The sequence below is a fragment of the Lagopus leucura genome, unplaced genomic scaffold (genome assembly GCF_019238085.1).
Source record: "Lagopus leucura isolate 7727_CA_CO unplaced genomic scaffold, USGS_WTPT01 Super-Scaffold_100034, whole genome shotgun sequence".
Classification (NCBI taxonomy): domain Eukaryota; kingdom Metazoa; phylum Chordata; class Aves; order Galliformes; family Phasianidae; genus Lagopus; species Lagopus leucura.
In genome coordinates this window covers 4,488,878-4,508,987 of record NW_024962283.1, presented here as the reverse complement: position 1 = coordinate 4,508,987, position 20,110 = coordinate 4,488,878, and the positions used below count along the sequence as shown (strand labels likewise).

At 50.5% G+C, this 20,110-nt stretch overlaps 1 protein-coding gene across 2 annotated transcripts in view; it reads left to right on the top strand.

Annotated features, from left to right (window-relative positions):
• The first annotated feature begins 75 nt into the window (after nucleotides 1-75).
• Nucleotides 76-20,110, top strand: part of ZBTB16 (zinc finger and BTB domain containing 16) — a 72,066-nt gene continuing 52,031 nt past the window's right edge. Inside the window, exons 1-2 of one of the 2 annotated variants that reach the window (XM_042882337.1) lie at nucleotides 76-140; nucleotides 695-2,008. In XM_042882337.1, the coding sequence (XP_042738271.1) occupies nucleotides 765-2,008 (1,244 nt within the window). In that variant the 5' untranslated portion in view covers nucleotides 76-140; nucleotides 695-764. Of the gene's footprint in view, nucleotides 141-690; nucleotides 2,009-20,110 lie in introns of both variants that reach the window. The other variant, XM_042882336.1, reaches the window with a different exon arrangement.

Sequence of the window (20,110 nt, the reverse complement as noted above, 5' to 3'; positions counted from 1 at the left end):
GTCGGGGGTGGGGGCGGCCTGACGTGGGCGCGGGGCGGCCCGTGGGCCGGCGCCGCGGTGATTTGCTGCGCGGCGCGGCGAGCGGCGGCGGCGGCGATGAGAGCGGGCAGTGCGAACTGCCGGAGCAGCCGCCGGCCGCCGTGAGTGCGGGCAGCGGGCGGGCGGGCGCGGGGCTGCCGTCCTCTTCTTCTTCCTTCTCGTCCTTCTCCTCCTCTTTTCCCCCCTCCTCGCCCCGCAGCGATGCGCGGTTGCGGCTCTGGCGGCTCTCCGCTGCCTCTGGGCGCGGAGCTGCGCTGGGCGCGGCGGCTCTCGATCTACACCTGATGAGCGCCGCGCCGGGTCCGAGCCCTGCGGGCGGGACGGGGCGGCCGCCGCTGCCTGCCGCTGCCGTGCCGTGCCCAGCTGGGCGTGCTCGCAGGCTCCGCGCACCGAGCGATGCGCGGCGATGCGCTCCTACGGCTGCCGCTCTCCTTCCCGAGCAGCAGCCGGCGGGACCGCAGTTCTCAGAGCGCCGGAGCGCTGCGGATGCCGGCCCCGAGCCGAGCGCACAAACTTTTCAGAGCATCGTGACTCGCCGCCGCCGAGCTCCGGCTAACCACCCTCTCCTTCTCTCCTCCCCCGTCCCTCCTCTTTTTTTTTTTTTTTTTTTTTTTTTCTCCTCTTCCCCCCCTCTGTCTTTTGTTTTCGCAGATAGTCGGCACACAAAGCTAGTCCCAGATTTGAGCGACGGTAAAGCACCCTAATGAGTGAACCTCGGGAGCGCTATGGATTTGACTAAGATGGGCATGATACAGCTCCAGAACCCCTGCCACCCCACGGGGCTGCTGCACAAAGCCAACCAGATGCGCCTGGCGGGGACGCTGTGCGACGTGGTCATCATGGTGGACAGCCAGGAGTTCCACGCTCACAGGACGGTGTTAGCTTGCACTAGTAAAATGTTTGAGATCCTCTTCCACCGCAACAGTCAGCATTACACCCTGGACTTCCTTTCACCAAAGACTTTCCAGCAGATTCTGGAGTATGCTTACACGGCCACCCTCCAGGCAAAGGTTGAAGACTTGGATGACCTGCTCTACGCAGCTGAGATCCTAGAAATAGAGTATCTAGAAGAGCAGTGCCTGAAGATCTTGGAGACCATCCAGGCATCTGATGACAACGATGCCGAAGTCACAATGACGGATGGAGGTGCCGATGAAGAGGAGGACAGGAAATCGAGGTACATCAAGGGGCTCTTCATCTCCAAGCATTCCAGCGAGGAGAGCGGCTACGCCAGCACGGCTGGGCAGAGCGGGCCAGGCACTGTGGTGGAGCAGAGCCCCTCAGTCTCCACATCCTTTGGCCTCTCCGCCATGAGCCCCACCAAGGCAGCGGTGGACAGCCTGATGAGCATCGGGCAGTCACTGCTGCAGGGTGCCCTGCAGCACAACGTCCCCGAGGAGCCGCACGCTGCCGGCCGCCACCCCGGCCCCAGTGAAGTCAAAACCGAAGTGATGCAGGTGGAAGATGCCTCCAGCCACGAGAGCCCACGGCCAGTGGAGTCGGGTGCTTCCAGTGGGGAGAAATCTGATGACAAGAGCAAGGAAGACCCCGGCACCCCAACCCGCAGCAGTGTTATCACAAGTGCCCGCGAACTGCACTACGTCCGCGATGAGAGCGCAGAGCAGCCTCCCGAGGCCACCCAGGGGATGCTGGTGGGGCCGGAGCAGTCCGCGGCTGTGAGCGAGAAGCCTTTGGGTGTCTACTCCGTGCTCCCTAACCACAAAAGTGACTCTGTGCTCAGCATGCCGCCCTCCATGACATCCACTCTTCACATGCAGCCAGCCCTGGCCGTGTCCATGGACTTCAGCGCTTATGGAGGGCTCCTGCCCCAGGGCTTTATTCAGAGGGAGCTGTTCAGTAAGCTCGGGGAGTTGGCAGCCGGCATGAAAACGGAGAGCAGAGCCGTGGGCGAGCAGTGCAGTGTGTGTGGGGCAGAGCTCCCGGACAACGAGACCGTCGAACAGCACCGGTGAGTCCTCGCTGCGTCCGGCTCCACGCGCGCCTTCGGTTGCTTGTTTTGCTGTTGCCGAGGTCTTTTCCTCTGTTTGTTGTTGTATTTTGCTCTCAAAGCGAATGTGACGCTTGGGCGTGATCTTGGTAGTGGGTTTTGATTTCTGACTGGGTGTGCTAACAGCTTAGCATCAAATCCATGCTGCGAGCCCAAAATTGGGATGTGGAGCAGCGTGCGCTCTTCCAGCCTCATACAGAGGGAGAACTACCTTAACTTTCTCAAGGCTGGCAGCTGTGCCAGAAGCTTCCTTTCAGCGAGTGTTGGGTGGGGTGATAGCTCAGAGGAGGCTCGAGATGTTGTAGGTGTTTCTTGCTAGCACAAACCCCGCTGGTTTCCCTGGCTGCTGTCTGCAGAGCCCCATACGGTCGCTGCCGTTTGAGTTTAGGGATCTGTGCTGCAGATTCCGTGCTCTGCAGATCCTCCCACCCTGTGCTGAGCCCCTGACCCTGGTGTGAGTGCCCAATGCTCTGCAGGGTTTGTTTCTGCAGGGGAGATAGAGACCTGCTGCGTGCTCTTATCCTACTGCCCGGATGACGTTTGGGATTGCTGCGTTGCACGGCTCGCCGCTCCTGTAGTTTAACACCAGCTTGGTGGTGTTGCTCAGTCGCACGGTTTAGGAAATATTTGCACTTTGCCCAAAGTAACATGCAGGTCAGGCTGGGATTGCTTTATCACCAGGTCCAGCTTTTATCCTCTAGAGGGGGCGGCTGGGGGTGGGTGTGCTCCGGGGGATACCATGGTGCTCGGTGCCTGTGGGACTGTGCTGGCTGCTCCCGGTGCGTGCTGCTATCAGATGCATGCTGCTATCAGATACACACTGCCAGAGTTCCTCGCAGCATCCCCAAAGTGCCCGAACTGAGCATCATCTCCAAATATTAATGAATCAACAAGTTAATTAGTCCCGATGCTCACAACGTCGTGCACACGCAGGGACAGTGAGGGTGCTGCTAGCAGGGGCTGCTCCAGCCCGTGTGGTCGTGGCCGTGCAGGTGATCCCCGTGAGAGCAGCAGCAGCTGCAACTCTGGTGCTGCAGCGTTCAGCCCTGCGGAGCTCCGTGAGCTGGTGGTGCTTCGTGGCTCGCCGTGCAGTGCTGACAGCCATCCCCCTGCCCCGGAGGGTCCCTCCTGCTTTGTGCACTCGTGCAGCAGGGTTCTGCTTTGTTCCCCTGCATTGTAAGTGGGAGAGCTGGGGTCTGTGTGCGTGCATGCGAGGGGCAGATGATGCCTGCCTAAAGCTTTTCGCTTGGACGAGGATCCAGCCGTGCTTGCCGTAGGGTGATGCAGGCTGAACGTCACCAAGGGAGAGCTGCAGTGAATGCTCAGTGAGAATTTTAACGTGGCTTCTGCCACGCTCACCAGCACCTTCCCTTCTCCCTGAGCGCAGAGCAGTGACCGATGCTGGAACCGGTTCATAATCCTGATCTTGTGCCAGGGCTGCTGCTGCTGCTCCGCGCTGTACCTTGTGTTCTGCTGAGGTTTGGGGCTGATCACACAGCAGAGCAGCGTTCGCTAAAAGCACAGCCCCAGAAGGATGGTTTGAGGCAGTGCCGAACTTGGTGCGCTCCTACTTTGAGGCCATGGCTGTGTGCAGTCACTGCGTGCTGGTAAACTTTTCAGAGTTAGCCAAATCCTTTGAGCCGTTTTTAAACTGATTTGTAAGATGGTCTGTGTTGAAAGGTGTTGGGCAACAGTCAAATGAACTTTAAAAGAGGAGGGGAAAAAAAAAAACTCGAAATCCAAGGCAGTTTGTGCATAGACAAGGTTTCATGTGGCTTTTTTATAGTGTTTGCTTTCTGATACGTGGTGAAAATTACCATTTCGAGAGGATTTGTGGGATCCCATTGTATTTATGGAGCTGTTAAACAGCATCCACGCTACGCTGGGATCTATAACTCTCTGCTGGAGCAGTTGTGCAGGTGGTGGCAGCTGCACCGTGCTGCTGCTTTGCTCCCAGGGTGTGCCGAGTGACAGCGGTGTCACCACGGAGCCGCTGCTTTAGGTGACCTCTTTCTGCTGGGCGCCTGTTGGTGTGGTTTTGCTTTTAACCCTGCCCTGGGCACACAGAAGCAGCCCTGTCCCCAGCTGTGTTGCAGGCTGCAGTTGGATGCCCGCTGCTCTGTCTCCTGCTGGATGAGTGCCGGTCTGCCCATCCGTTTGTTCCAGTCCTGTGCTTTCAAGGTGTTGGATTGATGGGCAGATACAGCACTTCCAGCGCTGTTGGCACTGCCTGAGCTCTTGGTTCGGTGGCTTTTGTGTGCTGGAGTCCTGGCAGGGAGAGGAGAGACCAAAGTGCTCTGCACGGAGAGCACTTAATGAGCCAAGAGCATCCCAACATGTACAGTGTCTGTTTATGTTACATGAGTGACTGCATATGGTGTGTATGTTTGTTTACACGCACACATGCCTAGATGCTTATAAATATATATGTTTAGAGTCTGAGAACCTTCTGAGCGCTGCCCCTGCCTCCTATGGGAAATATGTGCACGTGGGGGGAAAAAAAGACCATGGTGCTTCCCCCAGGCCCTGGTTTGGGTGTTCTGCTCAGAGAACACCCAGGGGTGCAGGTCCTCATAGGGTCCCCAAACCCCAGGAGCAGCCCCACAGCCACCCTGTGCCTTTTGGATGGCTGTCGGCCGCTTTGCGATCCGTTTTCCCTGTTGACCAAGCTTATGATTTTGACTAATTGAGTGCGTATTGAGTTGGTGACTCTTGAATTTTTTTTTCCTTTTTTTTTTTTTTTTTTTAATAAAAGATTTCCTTCTAGGATCAACAAAGTTCAAACTTAATCTAATGTTAGTATTGATTGCTGCTTCTAATTGCAGACCAAAAAGCTGTAGTTCAGTGGCCCTTTTCCGGTTTGTTTGTATGAAGAAAAATCTCCGCTTCTGCAGGGCTGTGCTGAGCAGCTGCCTGAATCCAGAGCAGTTTGTCATCGTGAGGTTAAATGCGTTCAGACTTTATAAAATGAATGTTTCATATATATATATATATATATTCACATCGAAAGCAGCAGAGAAAGCTGTCAGGGAGATGTGATTCAGTGGTGTCTGTGAGTGGCACAGTTCTCCCTTTTTCCTTCAGTGCATCATCCTTCCATTCTGCAGGGAAAGGGTTTGAAGGGCAGAGCATCCAAACCCACAGTGTGGTCCTTCGGGGCGACCCCGAGCAGAGCTGTGTGCTGGCAGTGTTGTCCACATGTCCCTCTGTGACATGGAGATGCCCAGCTGGAAAATGAAAGTTCTTTGTGCCAGTGTTGTCCAAGGCAAATCATAACCAGCACCACGATTTCCATTGTTGCTGTTTTGGCTGTTTTGCCTGCTCCTCTGCCCCTAAATCCATGTCAGTGCATACCTTGGGAAACCTCTCTTCAAATTCCCACATCTGATTTTTGCACGGGTTGGAAGGTGCCACGATTGAGCGTGCTCTGGTGGATGATTTTAAGGTTAGGTTTGCCCTGTCACCTGGAACCCCGAACCTTTGCTCTATTTCATGCTTGTGCAGCACAGAGGAGCAGCAGATCTGCTTGCCCACTGCCTTGCCAACTGGGCTCCGCTGGCTCCCCAGAACACTCGAGCCTCTCCATGCGATCCCTGCGCTCCTTGATGCGGTGCAGCCAAGTGGAACAAACCGCGGGTCCCTAACAAAGCCCTGGGTTTGAATGGACCCATTGGCTGCTGCTTGTCACTGCGTGCACTGGGACACCTCCAGCAGCTCTGTCTGCAGCAGTGCCGAAGCAAATCTTAAGTGGCTGCGTAGGGAAATATTGCTGCTTTTGGCTCTTTGCTTGCCAACCTCACCTCCATTTGTCTTCGAGTGGATTAGCTGAGCATTGTAATACTAATGCCATTAGGCACGTTGGCACCGCTCAACATGTCACAGTGAGAAACAGATGCAGTATACCATTAAAGCAATAAACGTGATAAATCAGATCCCAAGTGCTTTGTGAGATGTTATTAGTGTTAATTTTGGTAGCCGGGTACAGTAGTTGTTTTTTATTTCATTTTAAGCATTCGGTGATTTATGTTCCGCTGAAGTCGGCTGCAATCGAAACTTTTAAAAAAAAAAAAAAAGAGAAGGGGGGGGGAAGAAAAAGAATAAATAACAAAAAGGCAGCCCCCAAACTCTGCCCGTGATTATTTCCAGAGTTCGAAGACAACTTGGCAGCTCTTGTTTCTCGCTGATGGGCCTTATTAGTGGCACCTGGCATCATAACCGCCTAATGGAAACCAGCGTTCCCCCACTGCGTGGCCGCTGACAAGTAGCTCTGTCAGTGCAGGGCTGCCATGCGAGGAAGCTCTTATTAGCTTTATGGGCAGGGGGACCTGCCCTGCTCAGGAAATGAATGTTGCAGCCGAGGTCCGCGGCGCTGACCCCAAGCGTGTAACCTGTGAGTGCCAGCCGAGACCCCGCGCAGGATGCTTGGGATTTCGGGCTTTCTCTGGTTCTTGTCATAAGGAGAGAGGGAATACGTTGTGGTATGTTGCAGCCTTGAACTTTTGATTTATTCGGTGGGGGACTTAACCATTTCCATGCAGTGCTTGGAGCGCGGAGGGGGAGCGGCTCGCTTTGGCTTCAGCGCTGGGCGGTCGATTATCGCGCATCTTGGTGGTGGATGGCGGCGCCTCTGCAAGCAGAGCTCTGCAGCTGCCCTCAGAAAACACCACGATGTTTTTTTCCCCTTGCCCAGCAACGGGCAGCAGCTCTCCTGGCTGGCTGGTGTGGCAGCACCTGCGTGGGGCAGCACGCGGCGGCATGCAAGCGTTGCAGAGTTTTCACTTCTTGTTATCATTCGCAAAGCGCAGTTTGTTAAAATGGCATTTATTGGCTGCATGCAGGATCCCTCTCGCAGGGAATGCACTGTTTCAGGGTGACACCGGCAAATCTTTTTTGTTGTTGGGTTGTTTTTTTTCCCCTCAATGTATGGAAGTGCTGCGAGAAGCACAGGTTTGCAGCAGGCTCTCTGTGCAGCCTTCTGTGCCGTGCCGCGATGCTGCCCGTTCCCTAACACTGCTGCCCATATCTGCATGGTAAGAAGATCTGCGTTTTCTTTTTTGCTCATAATTAGCATGAATTTTCTTTTTACTTTTCCCCCCCTCTCCCCTTGACAGCTTCAAGAGAGACTTTAAATGAGTAATTACTAAATATTTCCCGGCAGCCAAACACGGGGCCATGGCATCTCCTGTTGCAAAAGTGAAAAATATTTCTGTTTGCAGTTAATTTTAGTGGCAGGCAGATCATGTTAACTGGGTGTAATTGCTTCCAGATATGGCAGAGGGTTTTGTGTGTTAGGATGAAGGGTCTGGTAAGTGCTCACTTCCTGTGTAAATTAGCCTATTCCATTCATTCTTTCTTTCTGGGCAGCCCTGGATTGTGTCATTCTTCTTGCAATTTTTTTTCCCCTCTCCGGCCTGTGTTAGGCAGCTAAGTGCTTTATAGTGGGTTTAATTCTTCATTTGGCATCACCTTAGCAGCGAGGCGGTGTCCAGATGCTCGGGATGGGGTCTGTCCCCTCTCCTCCAACCCTTTCCTTTGCAACAAAGCCCACCGCCGTCCCGCTGCCCTGCGTGGCTTTGGGCAGCTGTTGTATTTTTGGGGTTGCATGGCCCAAGAGAGTTTGCACTCCATGGGATGGCTCCATTTTGCACAGCTCTACTGTTTGTTTGAAGGACACACGTGGCCGGTTGTGCTGTCTGTTCAGAGATTTGCTTCCTCTCTGGCTACGGTGAAGATTAGGAATTGAGAAATGTCCGTGCAATGGGCGCCCAGAGCGTGGCATGTAGCAGAAATTAAGACAGAAGAGATTTGTGTCATCCGAGGAACAGAGAGAGCTTTCTGCATCGTTGCGATGAGTCAATGCAAATAAGGCAGTGGGGAAGGTTGGGGACCACGAATTTGGGCTCGTGAGCTCGAGGACTTTCCATCCCTCTGTGACACCGATTTCTGTTCTGAGCCCTCAGCCTGATCGTAAAGCACTGCTGGGGGGCACACAGAAGTGCCGCCTGGTTATTGGCTCCAGATAATTCTTTATCTGCACCGCAGTGATTCTGAAACAGCCGTTATCATTTTGGAGCACCAGTTTGCACTGGCAGCGTTTCGGATCACTTCCGCAGCTCGTGTGCAGAGATACCTTTACAGGGATAACAGCTGCTGCTTGACCACCAGTTGTTCACGGATAAAGGTGGTTTTTTTTTTCCTTCTTTCCATCCGTTTTCCAACCGGAGGGAAGTGCTGGGGCACTTTGCTCAGCACCCAACCCTATTTGGGGTGGTAGGACCGATGGTGTTCGTGCTCTGGATGGCAGCCAGCGCAGCCTCCATCATTTTCACTGTAGTGTTCTTAACTGATTTTAAGTAGATTACGGCTGGATGCGTGCCCCACTGTGCTAGTTGAGTTTTCCATTGACTTTCGTAATCTTGTCGCTGTTTTTGTTGGCATGTTGTTTAATAAACAAGCTGGCAATATGTAATTTAGGAAATATTTCTCTATTTAAGCAAGAGGGGCATAATTCAGTTGCAACTCGAGCTGCTTGTGGTAAATCCCTGTTGAACGCAGGGCTGTGTTACCTGTGTCAGCATAGGGGTGGTGGTTATCTGGGTGCATCAGTGAGCTGATAACCCCGTGCTCTGCTCATAGGGGTCAGTGTGGGGTGCCCACGTGGTGCCCAGGGCTGGGGGGGGCTCAGGGTGCACATCCAGCAGCACACAGAGGGGACGTGGTGCTGTGCCGTGGTAGGAACCTCTGGGTGACCTATAAAGCAGTCAGAAATGGAACAAGTGGAAAAAAAAAAAAAAACAAAAAAACACGAAAAGAAACTAAAAAAGCCCGAAACCCCAAACACCAGAGCATTTCCATTACCTGCTTACCAAGAAGGACGGAAAGCGAAGAAATAAGCTGGAGCCAGTGTTTGCTTTTAAAGTCATTTCTCTGGTCATTTTTAGACATGTGATGTAATTCAGCTTTTGCTTGCATGTGTATCTGTGTAAGCATATCTCTATATGTGTGTGTATATTTCCATACACCCATCTATCTATGTGTATATATATATATACACACCCATGTATGTGTATTTATGCACACATGTGCAAAACTACAGAACCATCGCTTAGCACTTGATCTTGTTTTAAGGTTTCTGTTGATGTGCTGTACAGCGGACGCACTCTCCTTGCAGGTCCAAAGTGATTTTGTGCCACCAAGTTTGGGGACAGCGTGCTGGCAGTGAGCTCAGTGCACTTTGCCCTCTGTCACCATCCCTCCTTCTTTTCTCTGTGCATTATTTATAGTAAATGATATTAGAAAGGAGTGTTAAGGAGGAAGTGTGATTCATCCTCCTTGAAACCATTGATGACATAAATAAAGGCTAAGTGCTTACTATGTGCTTTTTATTATGGTATTTAAAGGCAGGTTGTACTAATTTTGGAGTGTTCAGGGTAAACCCACGAATACTGTGAATCTAAGAAATTAGATTTAACCACAGCACGTAATACATGTTAAAACAGATGCAACAAAACCCACCTGGGCTTCTTGGAAGTGCACACACACGAGAGCAAAAGGCTTTCGGAACAGCTAAGGCATTTCCAGATTTCACTCCATCCTGTTGGTTTTTCGGTTAGCAGGTCTGAGGTTCCCATGGGTTTGATGGGGCTTTGAGTGGTGTGGAAGGTGGTGGTGTTGGGAGCCCTGCCTTGCTCTTCATGGCTGCTCTAGTCTGGGGTGAATGTGAGCCCCGCTGTCTTAATGGGAATACAGTGCTGGGAGGTGATGGCCTTAAGCTGTACCACAGGAGATTCAGGTTGGATGTTAGGAAACGTTTCTTTTCCAAAAGAGCAACCGTTGGCACAGCTGCCCAGGGAGCTGGAGAGGTCTGTCCTTGGAGGTGTTGCAGAACCGTGGGATGTGGCACTGAGAGATGTGGTCAGTGGGCACGGTGGGATGGGCTTGGAGGATCTGAGAGGTCTTCTCCAACCTGAACGATTCTGTGATCTCTGGCAGCAGACCTCGCTCTGCAAACCTCACGCTTTCACTGTCACCCCGCTTTCAGTATCCGCTGTCAGCATCAGAAGGTGACACTCAAATCAAGCTGCGCCTTGAAGCAAAGCTGTGCCACAAACCCCCATCTCTGGGATCGCTCCGTGGGGCTGAGCTGCAGCTGGCAGTGGGGCCGGGTGCTTTATCTCAGGCTGGGCACGGGCTGCGGTCGCTGAGTGCTGTGCAGCAGCGGGGCTGTGCGTGGGAGAGCCATGCAGCGGCGCAGCGCTGGGGCTGGGCTGTGCTCTGGGCTGTGGGCAGTGGGCACAGAGCACGTCCTCCAACCATGGGGCCTCTTTCTGTGAAAAGATGAAGGGCTCAGAACCAAATCTTTCTTTACTTTCTTATTCGGCTTTTTTTTTTTTTTTTTTTTTTTTTTGGTTTTGTTTTGTTTTTAATATATATGTATTTTTTTACCAGTAACAGAGTGACTTCCTCTTTTCTTTCTTCCTTCCTCCTTTTTCTTAGAAAATATCCAAAGTGGTGACAGCGCTTCTGCGAAGGAGAGGGGCCGTGTGGCTGCTGGGGGGCTTTTGGCATGCAGAGCATCTTTGGGCACATCCACCTGTGGCCATCTCTTGGCTGCGGGTCAGTCGGCAGGAGCCCTGATTCCCTCCAGAGGGATCTTTAAGGGGAAAAATTTAATCCCAGGACTTTCTCACTGGGAGAAAAAAGTGATAACTCGCTGTTATTTTTAAGCAGGAGCCTATGTGGGGGGCTTTGTCTCTTCTTGTAGGGCAAAGTTGGAGGGCATTATCTTATTTCATCTTGCTGTCCTCAGGCATTTTGGTTCATTTGAACTCGGGTGACAGGCAGTTTTTCAGTAGTTTTAAGGCTTTTTTTTGCATTTTGGGGGTGGAGGGCCCTGTGGGAAGTGGGGCACCCTCAGCTCCCCAGCACTGTGCTGGCAGCATGGGGTGTGAGATTTAAGGATGCAGAGGCAGTCGCTGGTATTGATTTCTGGCTTATCTGACCCTTTAGCTAGAGGCAGCTCTTCCCTCAGTGTCTAACCAAATGTAACTTAAAGCAACGAAGAAATGTATATCATCCTTCCCTTGTGTTAATTAGGGCTGGCCGATGCATTATTTATTGGGGTAGGAGCTGAGATGGGCTGCCCCAGAGCAGGTGCTGGGATGTGCATGGGAAGGGGGCTGCGCTGCCACTGCTTTGCACAGGATGAAGCCCGACCTCATGATTCCAGAAGGGATTCATCCAACAAAAACAGGAGAAGACAGCAAAAGAGAAGAGCCGGGCAGCTCAGAGCACTGGGTTCAGTGTATGGTCAGGGTAGGGCTATCAGCATCATGGTACCAACATCTCCATCCCAGCACCAGTGTCCCTATCCAGCCCCGCCACAGGCAGCATCCTCCACCCGCTCGAGGTGGAAAGCAGCTCCCTAATTAGCACCCTTTGTTGCTAAGTGAACAGAAGCCATGGCCAGCTTCCTGATAGTGATACGTGTGTTGGGGAGGGGGTCATCAAAAGCACACACAGTGCCTCATTGTGTGGCCACAGGTATGAATGCACCGCAGCCCGTCTGCTCGCCTCGTGACAGTGGTCAGGTAGTGCAGGCCAAGGACAAGAGGCGAACGCAGTTTGTTTTTCTCTCCTCCCTCCCACCCCCCTTCGTTTGCTTGGATGTTCGGTGCTGCCCACAAATGCAGTTGGTGGGGACTGATAAGAATCACTGACCTAAAGTGAGTAATGGAGACTTTCTTCCTGCCAGAATTACAACGCAAGAAAACAACAAAAAAAGCCCCACACAGCGCTGTGTGTAGCACAGGTCTCACGGGTCATTGTGTTGTGCTTTTTGGTCTGGTTTGCTGAAATTTCTCGAATGTTCAGGCTGTGAATGTTGGGGTTTGGGGTTTTTTTTGCATCTTCGGTGCTCAATCCCCTGCATGAAACCGGGAGCAAGCAGACAAGGACCGATGTTCAGTGCCAGGGGGTTTGGGTTCTCTTCTTGATGAGCCATTGGCACGGTGTTGTCTTTTTTGGCTGCTTTTCCATCCATTAGCTCTGTGATAAACCCAGGCTGCGCTGGCATCTCCTCACCATCTAAATAAATTTGCCTTTGCAAGGCGCCTGTTATGCTGTGATGGAGCTGTATTGAAAAGGACCAAACCAAAGGCTGAACTGTGCCTGTTTCCACCCTCCCCCCCCCCACCCTCCTGTTGGATTCAGATATTTTACAGGCAGAAAGCAGCAACATGTTGTGCATGGGTTGGTTTTTCTCTTCTTTCTGCATGTCGACTCAGTTCCTGCATTATTCTCCATCCACTGCACTCTCCCTTGGTAGGATTTATTTTCCTCGTTATTAACTAATGAGCTGATTCTTTCACCGTTTTGAAATAACTGTATTTTGCCTTCAATGTGAGAAAAGGAAAATGTCTTAATAGCATAGCACTCCAAAGCCATTGAAGGCATGAATTTACTATTATTTCACACAAATATGTGGATTACTGCACTTCTTATTGCTTAAGCTTGAATTACTGAATCATGGAAGCAGAGAAATAGGAAATGTTTGCATACATGATTTTGGGGGGGGAAAAAAAAAAAAGAAAAAAGAAGAGCCTGCTTTGTGAGCTGCAGGAGCAGCTGCAGGGTTGCATTGGGGTTGGCCACGCACTGGGCGCAGCTCACTGAAAATGCTGTAATGTCAGACTGAGAACATCCCTACCTGCAACATTCTGAAGTTGTGAACAAAGGAGGGATTGGATAATGAGCATTTGGGCATTTAATGATAGGATGGGAGGTGATGGCCTCACATTGCATCAGGAGAGGTTCAGGCTGGATGTCAGGAACAGTTTCTTCTCCAAAGAGTGGCTGGGCACTGGAGCAGGCTGCCCAGGGATGCATGGGGGGAGGAGGAGTCACCATCCTTGGAGGTGTTCAAGAAGCCCATGGAGATGTGGCACTGAGGGACACAGTGAGCACAGTGGGGTGGGTTGGAGTTGCACTTGATGACCTTAGAGGCCTTTTCCAGCCCTAATGATTCTGTGAGGCTCAGGACAGGACCTTGTGCACTGGCAGCTACCCAGAGCTGCCACCTCTGGGTGCAGTCACTGCGGGGCTGTTGTTATGGCCACAGCCCTGCCCAGCACTGTGCTGCTTGGACGGCCCATTCCCTTTATTTCCTCCTGCAGCATATTCCACATCCTGAACCTGCGCTGTGGAGTAGGGTTTTATTATTTTATAGGTGCTGTAACAGTCAAATAACATTGTGCAGAGGTTGCTGATGAGCTCTGCCACTGTGCTCGACGGCTGGGTGCTCTCTGGCAGCACCGGGAGCAACAGAGCTGCTCAGCTCCCAGAGTACAGCCCTATTGTCTGCATCAGCTCAGACCTTTCCATCACAGAATCATTAAGGTTGGAACAGACCTCTAAGATCATCAAGTCCAACCACCAACCCATCACCACCACATCTGCTAACGGCGTGTGCCACATCTCCATGTTTCCTGAACGCCTCTTACATTCGTCCCAGCACTTGGAATGCTCTTCCTGGGGGTGCCCTCTGCTTTCAAAAATGTTTCACTGTCATAATGCCATCAGGAAAAAAAGGCCTGCAGAGGAGCATGGAGTTGTAACCACAAAGCATTCCTCCTTGGGCTGGTTGAAGATGTCTGTTTGCATTGTAGCGGGCCATTCCCTGCAGAGCAACCAGGGTAAAACATTACCTTGCAATTGCATGGTAGCAGTTTTCTAACTAGCGTGCTGTAAACGTGTGTCTGAAACGTTGCACATATTGCTGGAGGAGAAGCTCTGAAACATATTTTTCTTTAAAGCAAAATAGTCCCTCATTTGAGACTATTCTTCTGAAGAGTGCCAAGAGGGGTGAAAAATTAATGCGTCTGTCTTTGCATAAAGATTTGATTGTTCTTATTGTTATCCGTACTTAGCTTTGCTCTCAGAGAGATGGGACTGTCTTAAGATCTGCAAACAAAGTGCTCCCAAACTAGATGCAAAACCGACTGAGGTTGTTTTCAGTGCAGCGCTGAGATGATCACAAAAAAATCCCATACGAGGGAGAGAAATCATGCGGAGGAGAATTCTCACATAACAAATTATTGTTCCTGCAAGAGCAGCTTTGAAATCTATTTAACTTTTCAATGTCCCGTACCCTTTTAAATGTTTCAAGTGTATTCTCGCTGATAGGTTACCTTTTCTTTCCCTGCAGGCTATAATTAGTGTCCTTTACACAGAATTGGCTTAGAATTGGATTTGAAGAAGATAAGAATCAAATTACCAGTATTTATCTTGTAAATTCCAAAAGATCTACTTAAAGACACTGTATAAAAGGGATTTTTAAAAAGTTTGTGCTATGAAAATGCAAACTCTAATAGGTGCAACCAAAGCATCTGCCAGCGCTGCGTTTGCAAATCGCTCTTAAATGCGAGATTGCCCAAGTGTTGTTGCATGGAGGAAAGCATTCCTCCTCCTGCTGTACCTCTGCAGCTGTGAGGCAGCCCTGCTGGCTTTCATACCCAACTATTCGTAGGCGGTTGTGTTTTTATTGAATTGGAAGTCGCTGTCTGCAGGTGTGATCCTCCAGCAGCCCGTTCTTGCAGTAATGCTGTCCTGTTGTAGGCGCTGACTCTGTCCCTACACTGGTAGACCAGTCGGTGCTTTTGGGTGCACGTCGTGGGGGCTGTCCCATGTTTATCTGCCTATCTATGTGTAATAATGCATGCCAGGTATAGCTGAGGTTTATAACAGGCTTGTTATATGATCTCTTGTGCCTGATGCTGGATTCATGAACTACTCTGAAAGCAAGGGTTGCATTTGGTGCATTACACATTACGTTATCTTCAGCTGTTTGCTCAGCAGCACTGAAGAGCTGTACTTTCATGACCCGATGGGTGATGGTGTTTTTTCAATCCGGGTTAATACAGTGCAGGTAGTGATGGCTGTGACACCACAGCAGAGCAGCTCCTCCAGGTCAGGGTGAAGTGGTGAAGTTTAGTGCCAGTCTGGTAGAGCGAGATGCGAGAAGGTGGAGATAGAGCTGAGCACTGCAGCATCTGTAAAAAGGGTGCTTTCAGTCTTTGCTCTCATGGCTGTTCCCAGGTAGGCTGGAATAGATCAGAAACAGCATCCAAATTCCAATACCTTCCCACAGTTTCCTGCTTTGTGGGGTGGGCAGTGGGATCACAAGGCAAACCGAGCGCGAGAAATGGATGGCAATAATTTCGGTGGGTTCTGTTTTGACAGAAATTAAGCATCTGAATTTAAATGAAGGTGATGGAGAGCCCGGGCAGCTGAGACTACTATATTTTCATAGCGTAAACAGTTGCAGAAGAAGATTAATAGCATCTGTGTAAACAGTTTGTCGTGGTGGAGAGGGGCTTTTTGGATAGTTGGGAAATACTGATGGCTGCGATGCGCCCCTCGCCTCCGTTTGCCTGCAGCCCGCACGCATTCAACCTTCCCGTCGATTCTACAGTAAATATTTCAGACACCCTCAGTCTCGCTCTCCCTTCTCGCAGTAAATTACATATTAAAGTAGCCTGGTAACTGAGCACTGGTTGCTGCGCGATAAGGTCCGGGAAATCAATATGTTTGCCATGTGCCTGCTTGTTTATGACACCTGCCTGCAGAACAGTTGAGCAATGTTCTGTTTGCCAAGGCTGCGCTTCGGAGGCTCGTATCCTCCTGAAACAGAGTCATGATCTTACAGGAGAAGGTGCAACAGCAGCTATTGATTTTTGCTCCCTCCGTGCGGTGTTACACGTGCAGAACAGGGCTGTCTGACAGCCGCCCGCTGCCTCCCGTCACGGGGGAGAGGCGAGTGGTAAAATAATGTGAGTGATGCTGTTGGACTGTGTGGGATGAGGGGTTGGGATGCGGCCTCTGCTGTCTCCAGGGCTTCTCCTTGGCCCCTGCCCTTGGTTTTAAGTGCTCCCGTAATGCGTCTGGGAAGGGAGGTGGCTCTGTGGGAGATGCTGATATTTAGTGATGCAGGGGAGCAGCATGGAGGATCTGTCCCTGGGTTCTGATGCAGGACAGCCTCGTGCCATGAGCACCTTCCATCCAGCCGAGGCTCAGCCTCTACCACATTTCTGGGCTGGGATCAGCACTGTGGAAGTGCAGGAAATTCCTTCTGTTGACTTCAGAGGTCCAGCCATGCATGATTGACCTGGTGTAGGGAACCTGCTTTGGCAGGGGGGTTGGACTCGATGATCTCTGGAGGTCCCTTCCAACCCCTACAATTCTGTGATTCTGTGATTCTGTGATTCTGTGATTCTGTGATTCTGTGATTCTGTGATGGGAGCCAGCATGTGGGATTGGCTGTAACCTTGAGGAGGGATGCTGTACATCACCAGATGCTTCTTACAATGCTCCTTCCAGGTGAGAAATCACCTCTGGAGGGAGAGGAATGTCCAACATGGCCATCTCCACGAGGAATAGCCATGATCACCCATTGCAGCAGTGGTAGAACAAAATCAGAGCCCCTGCTCTCATTGGTGCATTCATTTGAAAAGCCAGAAGTGCAGAGAGAGAAAGAACAATACAGGAATTAAAGGGGAAATCTGTCTGCATGACTCACTTCTTTTTTTTTTTTAAATCTAAAGTTAGCAAGCTGAAGTAATTGACCTTTTGACCCAGATATGAAGTTGGGAGGTAAAAGGCACGACTTGCAAGATTTTTGTAAAACTGTTGACCTCTTACAAGATTAAGTCAGAGATAATAGTAATTATAAACAGCTTACGGTGGGTCTAATCAATAGTGAACTTTACCTCCTTCCTAAAACTGAAGGTCAGGTTTTTACTGCAGTAAAGATAGTGACTGCTGGTTTTCCCACCATTGCTAGCAGTAAATGTCTCTCTTTGTAGGAAATCTATGAAATGAGCGTGTATGATTCCCGTGGGTGCCTGGGTATGAGGAGGGGGAATGGAGCTGCATGCTCCTGGAAGTTGACTTCTGGCTCTTCTTGCAAGGGAGAAAATGAGGTCTTTGGTTAGCATCGCTGTGAGCAATTAGGGAGATTGCAGAAGGGAAGGTTTCTGCCTCATCCTTCTCTAAATATTGTTGCCCTCTCGCTATTTTACAGCGCTAGCAATTACCCTCTGTATGCAGTTAGATTCCTTAGCAAACCCGTCACTGTAAGAGCGATCAAAAAATCCTGAAAAGCAGAGCTCCTGGCTGCTGGCCATTCCTTACTGTGCTCCATTTCGGATACAGCACTTGGCAGAAGGGAAGCTGGAAGCATGGCTCCTTTCCCTCCCTGCTGGCTTCCCAGCATTGGTCTGGAGAAGGTCGGCTCTGGAGCTGTGCTGTGTGATGCTCAGCCGGCGCCCTGTGCTCCTCCACTGCCTTCCCCTTGGCAAGCTGGAGCACAGCCAGTGTTTATGAAGTTAAAAGCAGTCGGGTATACTGTCAGACTTCAATATTGGCAAACAGAGGCAGCGTATGGAAATTTGTTGCCTGTCATTTGTTATGGGGAAGTTACACTTTATCCATCTCTATCACCCTAGGAAAGAAACCACAGATTTGCTTCTAGATAGCCGTAAATACAGGCACAGTGAATCTAGCTCGTTATTGCGGGTGGTGATAGGATGCATATAGAACAGTTTACATGTGCTGTGTCATACCGAGCAGGGCAATGCTGCATGTGAGCACCGTTGGGCACCCATGGGACAGCCCCAACCCCATGGAGACACGCAGCACCGGGACTGGCAGGGCTCAATGTCTGCAGTAACAACCCGGAGTTGCTGCAGAGCTCCGTGCCTTCCTTGTTTGTTTGCAAAACGCTGCCCAAGCGAGGGTTTTTGTTATGTTAAATCTCGTAGGTAAACTTAGAAGGAAGACAAACACCGTTCAAACTGTCGCCAAGGGTGCTATAAACAGCGCGTTTGGACAGTGGCACCATTGAGACGCGCGCTCGGGAGAAGTTAATACAAAGGGAGCGGGGTAGCGCTGGCGCGGCTATGAAAAGGCAGTTTCTCTTCGTTTAGCTTTTAATTGCTTTCTTTCACTTTTTATGTATAAAAGATTGTCCATTTAATTAACTCAAGAATGCAATTTCCAAAACGCTAATGCTTTACACATGATGGCTTTTAAAATAAAAGTAGCATTCTAATATTGCGCCGGGCTTTTTACGTGGGCGCGTTAACCTTTGCGGCTGCAGATTATTTGAGAGAGGAGCGATCCCCCCAACAGCCCCTGGAACAAAAGGGGATCCTGAATAGGAACCAGAGAGATGGTGAGCTTTTGATCCTCAGTTTACCTTGTTAATATTTCTGGACTGGCAGGAGCTCCCCTTTAGCAAACAGTAGGTGATTCCATCTGGTTCTTTGTCTTTCCCTGAATGTCACCTTTTAATCTCCCGCAAACAGCATAATGAGCCATATCATCTTTTCTTCTGCAGCCCGAGCGCTGGAGCAAGTGCTTTTGCATCGCTTACAAAAGATCTCGGGGTAGAGGGGAAGAGGGGTAGGAAAGCAAGATGAGAAACCCTATTGCAGTCCTTGCGCCTCAGCACCGGTTTTCACGATGCTGACGCTGCTTTGCCCTGTGCTGGGCATGCAGGAGGACAAATGCATGGGTTGCAGTCCATCGGTGTCCCCCAGGGGAGCAGCTCTCGATTTGGGAGTGTCCTTCCAAGCTCCTGTGGTCAGGAAGGGAACCGTCGGCCCCGTTTCGTTAACATTCATAGTGCAGAGCAAATGCAACCTTCAGCAGTGAGTCACCAACCACCACAGAGCTCCTGGAGGAAATCTCAGCCTGCATCCCTCTGCTCCAAGCTCGCAGTGTATCTTTTATTATTATACATTTTTTTTATGGAGCTGCTTTATAATGGATGCGCTCCCGAGCACACCCTTGCCACGACCCCTCACTTAAAATACCCATTAGGGCCTTTTAAGGTTTGTTAGCTTTTAATGGACATGTTTAATGTGTACCAAATGGGCTGGGGGCAGGGGGGAGAGGGGGAGCAAGAGGGCAGGCGATGGGGAAGGCGACTCATCCTGCTGGACTGAAACTGCTGCAGAACCTTTCCGCCATGGCGCTGCTTCCTTGGGTGCTGTTCCTGCTGTCGCGTGGATACGCGTCCAGGCAAAGCCTGGATTGAAGCAGCACGTCCATGAATTCTGCTTTATGGACAGCCCTGGGTCACCCAGAGCTGGACCTGATGGTGGTTCCCCTCTTGCAGCTGACACTTGGCAACATCTTGTGCTCCGAGGAGCCGGGTCAGCTGCTTAATGAGTTCCACATTGGCCTTCTGAGATGATTAAAATGGGGCCTTGAGTCCATGAATTAGCACTGTAGCCTGAAGACCTCTTTACCCAAAAGGATCTTCTTTAGCACAGAGACTTCATGGGGAGACTTCTTCAAGGAGACGTGCTTGACAGTTTTTGCTTCCTGAATGATTTCTCTTCTGAACACCTGGTTTCCTTACATGAAGGGAAATCTGCCCAAAGTGCAGCTTGCCCAGCCTCCCCCAGGGCTGCTACATCCACAGCATGCAGGGGCACCGACAAACCCCATGTTTTGGGCTCCTTTTGATACCAAAGGGTGTTTGTTTTTTGGTGTTTTCTTTTTTTTTTTTTTGCAACACCCGCTTTTTTTCTCCCCTTTGGATCAACATGTGCTTTTTTATTTTTTTTTCCACGAATCCAGGCAGGAAAACCTTGTGGGAACTTTGGAGCAAGTTGCTGGGTTTGTTTTTAAAAATCTGCACGCACACATACCCCCTTTTTTTTTTTTTTTTTCTTCCCTCTCTTTTTTTTTGTAGCTTAGAAACCTCTCTTTGTGGCAGAAGGCTGGGAGGGTTTGAATACCACATACAAGCGTAGGAGGCTGACTGAGACCATACGGCTTTATCATTCATTAATTCCTGTGTTCATTCATCCTTCTATTTAAACTTCTCTGTAAAGACGGTAGCTACAGATGGTCTTTTGGTACACGCTTTAGCTCGGAGACCTTGGCCCCGACAAAGGGGTACAGAGGGAGCAGCAGAGTGTACAAAATATTTCCAACCATTAGAAATCAAGTTCTTATTCACTGGCAGCGCCTGTTTTGAAAGTGAATTTATGC